Here is a 4,510-nt window from a genome sequence, read left to right on the forward strand (position 1 = left end):
TTTTCAAAAATGAAATTCAGGCCCTGAATAAATGTCTAAAAATCCTGATTGGAGTATCACTATAAATAGTTATAAATGATAAAAAGAAGGCTTTAAAAAGATCGGTATCGGTGATCGTATCGGCAGATACTGCTTTCTGTGATCGTGATCGGCCTCAAAAATCCTGATCGGAGCACCAAATATTAGTTTTTTTTTCCTGAATCACTATAATATGCATATAATAAGTGTTGATATAAGTGTTGTGCTCTGATTATAAGTCTTAACGTGCACAAAAATGTTAATATTGTGTCAGTAATATTTTCCTTCATATTACCAAATATTATCCAGAATCATGCTATTTTAGTGAAGTACAGTCCTGATGTTTTATGGGTTGTGTTAAGAGAAAAAAACCCAGTTTAAAAGGCCCCTGTGCTGACTGACCTGCTCTGCCACATACACTGTTCTGCTCTACACTGTCTCTGGCATTGGATCCGACCACACACACACACACACACACACACACACACACACACACAGAGACTAATTATGTGTGTTAGACCTTGTGTTATAAGATATATTGGATGGATGGATTGATAAAAATAGAAAGAAAGAAAGAAAGAAAGAAAGAAAGAAAGAAAGAAAGAAGGAAGGAAGGATGTATAGAAAGGAAGAAGAAAGAATGGAGGTTCTCTCTCTCTCTTTCTCTCTCTCTCTCTCTATATATATATATAAAGAAAGATGGTGGAATGATGAAAGGGATAAGGAAGGATGGATATAAAAAGGGAAGGATGGAAGAAAGGGAAAAAGACATTGATAAGTGCAAAGAAAGAAGGAAGGATAGATTGATTGAAAAGATTTATGGATGATGAATAGGAAATAAGAAAGATGATTGAAAGAAAGAGAAAGAGAAAGAAGGAAGGATGAGTGAAAAGAAAGATGGATGGATAGATGGATGATTAAAATAAGCAAGGATGGATATAAAAAGATGGATGGATGAGTGGAAAGAAAGAAGCATGAATAGATGGGTGGAAAGAAGGATGGGTAGATGGATGAATGGGATAGATAGATAGATAGATAGATAGATAGATAGATAGATAGATAGATAGATAGATGGGGAAATGGTGGGTATTGTAAGAACGATGGATGTATAAAAAGAAAGATGAATGGATGGAAAGAAATAATAAAGGATAGGAAAAGAAAACAAGGGATGAGGGATGGTGGCAAATATGATGAAGAGAAGGAAAGAAAAGAAAGATGAAGATTGAAAAAAAAAAAGATGAAAAGAAAGATGGATGATGGATGGAAAAATTAGAAAATAAATGGATATAAAAAGGATAAATGGGTTAAAAAGGGATGTATTAGATTGATATATCAGTAAACAGCAATCAAACTTATCTTTCTCTCTCTGTAAATAGATTGCTCTCTGTATGCAAATGTTCAGCTGATAGTGATTTGAGTTTATATCACGCTCAGTCATGCAGTACAAGGATCACTTACAGTTTTGCATATTGTCAACATTATTATGAAAATAACACCACATTTATTTGATTTGCTTTTTTGAGACCCTCTGTTCAGCATTTGTGTAAAGACCACCGTCATTTTTCGCTGACTGTTTACTCACGTTTGATCCATGTTGCATGTTATAATGGGCTGGAATCACATAAGAAAGAATTGTTGAAATGACAAACATGGATTATCAATAGCGTGGAGAGATATTGATGTTTTGTTCCTCTGCAATTTCGAAGCTCATACATGAGACTGAAGAACGGAATGTTGTTACCTGCACAACAATATTGGCTCAAACAGCCTGAAGAAGCCAGCAATCATATATCTTTACCCAACAGCCTCAGCGAAATGTAATTTTCAAAGCCAGATATTGTTTTTGTTCATCACGTACCAGATGTTGAATCAAGTCAATTGCGTCAACTTTACGTTTTTATTTATTTATTAGTTTCTGTGTCTTTTGGAACCGAGAGGCTTTGTAAAATATGAGGTTTATCAAACTTTCAGCGCTCAGCTATTTTGACGAGCTTCGGTAATGCATCACTGACAACTCCGAGTGGCCCGGCTGCACCGGCACGAGAGCGTCAACGCGGGAAAGGGAGCGATGCATTTTTGAAAGTGATTTATGCGAAGCAAAATAAATGACACGCCGTGGCCGGCTTGTAAAGTGCAGCCTTTGAATGGAAATGTAGAGGATTAACAGCTCTGCTGCACTCTTTCTTTACTTCTGCCAAGAGAGCCGTGCTGGACATGACCACTCGCCATGTGCTCAGCATTTCCACTCTTCACTTGTCCTGTAGTGTCGGCCATTGGCCCTGGAAAGCGGTTTCAGAAGTCAGGCTGAGAATGATGACGGGAAACACTGACCCCTCCCTCCTTTTCGTTTTAGAAAATACATTCATTTGAATTGTCAGTCGGTGAATGCGCAAGTAAATAATATATGAGATAATTTTATTCCACTGAAACGCAGCAGAATACAGGAGAACGCTGCGCTGGGACCATTTAGAGTTCCACCAGGTGCATTGTTCTCTAGTATTTTATGATCAACATGATTCGTTAGATTTAAACTGTTGCAAACTGTATCATGAATACAGTCATCAGTAGTGCGTCATGTACAGTATACTGCAGTCTCAGTTTACTGTGAGGAAACACAATCAGACTGAATCCCATCAGACTGAATTATTTATTTATTTTAACAGTAATTAAATTTGCCAAAAAAGACATTATTTTAGCATTATCTATATACTATTATGGTGTTTAATTATATATTTGTATTAGCTTTTAATTTTAGTAGTTTTAGTAGTTTTAAATTTATTAGTTGTCATTTTTATGATTTTTTATATTTCTATGTAGCTTTAATTTGTTTTTATTTTGTTTTTATTTTTCATAAGTGCAGTGCTTCATCTTAAGCCTGTTTATTTCAGTTAATTTCTATTCATTTTCATAGTTTTCCAAAATTATTTACTGTGTTTCAAGGTTTTCTTCTAAAATGTATATTGTATTTAATTTTTAAGTTTTAGGTTTAAAGATAAAACACTGCAATAGACATGTAGTAAGTGGTTTTGTTTACATTTCTTATATTGTTGCTTAATTGCAGTAGTGTTGTTTTACCTTCTATTATAAAATATTTTACGTTATTAAATAGTTAGCATTTTTTATTTGGAGTGCAAATAAAATAATTTTTTAGGCATGTTTTTCTTCCTAAAATACCCTAATCTATTACATTTCTCATAGTGACCAACGAGACCCCCTCTCCCTTTCCCAGTATATGCATTTCCAACTAAATGTTATTCTGCTCATAGACATATCGATCAGGAGACTTGATTGATTTAGTTTATTTTATTGCATTATTTTAGTTTTAATATAATAAATAAACAGCCCAAAAAAGATTATAAAACTCCTTTATTTTTTTTCCCCTCTCAATTTTGTGTTGTACTGGGTGAGCACGGTTTGATGGAGTTGTGAATCTGTGTTTTGGACAGGTATGGATGAGAGGACAAGCCAAGCATCATGGGCCTCAGGTGGCCAGTCCAGCCCGTCCTATGAGTCCTCCAGGGTAAGACCGATCTTGCCTCACCTCACCTCACTTGTCACACACACACACACACACTAATGTGATCACACCAGTATGGTGCATTTCCATTAGTCCAGTTCAGAGTTATTTGTCCTCAGCAAAATGAAACATTAGCATCTGATTTGCTCACAGGCTCTCTATTAACATGATATTACTATTGAGAGATATGTATATTTCCTCTAAAAATCATTTAGAAAGGCACTTCATCTGTACGCTTGTTGGTAGATGTGCTTGCTCAACATATGAAACTGATAACTGATAAGAAGAAACAACTGTTTAAAAATATATAATATAATGTGATGATGCTTCATACAGGGACTTCTGGGGATATCCTTTAAAGGCACAATATGTAAGGTGTTTTTATTAAAATATCCAAAAACCACTAGAACAGTGTTATATATTTTGCTGATTTGTGTACTTACATTATCCCAAATGTTTCGAAGAATTTTTAAATCCAGAGAAATAGCAGTTTTAAAGAGTGGCTCGTCCCTGGTCATTGCCTCACCTTCCAATGACGTCATACACCCTCGATTTCCGGTTTTGTTTTGTAGAAAACATGGAAACACCAAAGACGCTTTAATATGTTATGCGTTTTGTTAGACAGGTGACGACCGCACAGAGTAGCATTATAACAGAACTTTCAAATGTATCTAGTATGATAAAACAGTGCTGCTTTACCCCACATATGCACGACCGAAAGAAGCAGAAACGGTCGACTGTGGCATAATAAAAGCTCCGCTGCTTTCGAGCCGTGTGTCACGCTCACTCAGAGGCCTCGTTTCGCTTCGATGGCTTTCAGCCTCACTCTGCTTCATTCTACTACGTTAATAAATCATTAATACATTAGCTCATCCATGAACATGATTTCTACCCGAGTCCCGTCGGATTGCATCGGCTGTGGGGATGAAGACGACAACTCCCATGATTCCACACTCAATCATGGCGTCATCAAAC

General features: G+C 36.0%; 1 protein-coding gene across 3 annotated transcripts in view; it reads left to right on the forward strand.

Moving 5' to 3' along the window:
* Window positions 1-3,466: 3,466 nt before the first annotated feature.
* The window catches only part of LOC107702095 (transcription factor 12-like), an 83,683-nt gene continuing 82,639 nt past the window's right edge, over window positions 3,467-4,510 (forward strand). For all 3 annotated transcript variants that reach the window (XM_016504312.1, XM_016504328.1, XM_016504320.1), the window contains exon 1: window positions 3,467-3,538. In XM_016504312.1, the coding sequence (XP_016359798.1) occupies window positions 3,467-3,538 (72 nt within the window). The remainder of the gene's footprint in view (window positions 3,539-4,510) is intronic.

This window comes from Sinocyclocheilus anshuiensis, unplaced genomic scaffold, assembly GCF_001515605.1.
Source record: "Sinocyclocheilus anshuiensis isolate Anshui unplaced genomic scaffold, SAMN03320099.WGS_v1.1 scaffold1941, whole genome shotgun sequence".
Taxonomy (NCBI): Eukaryota; Metazoa; Chordata; class Actinopteri; order Cypriniformes; family Cyprinidae; genus Sinocyclocheilus; species Sinocyclocheilus anshuiensis.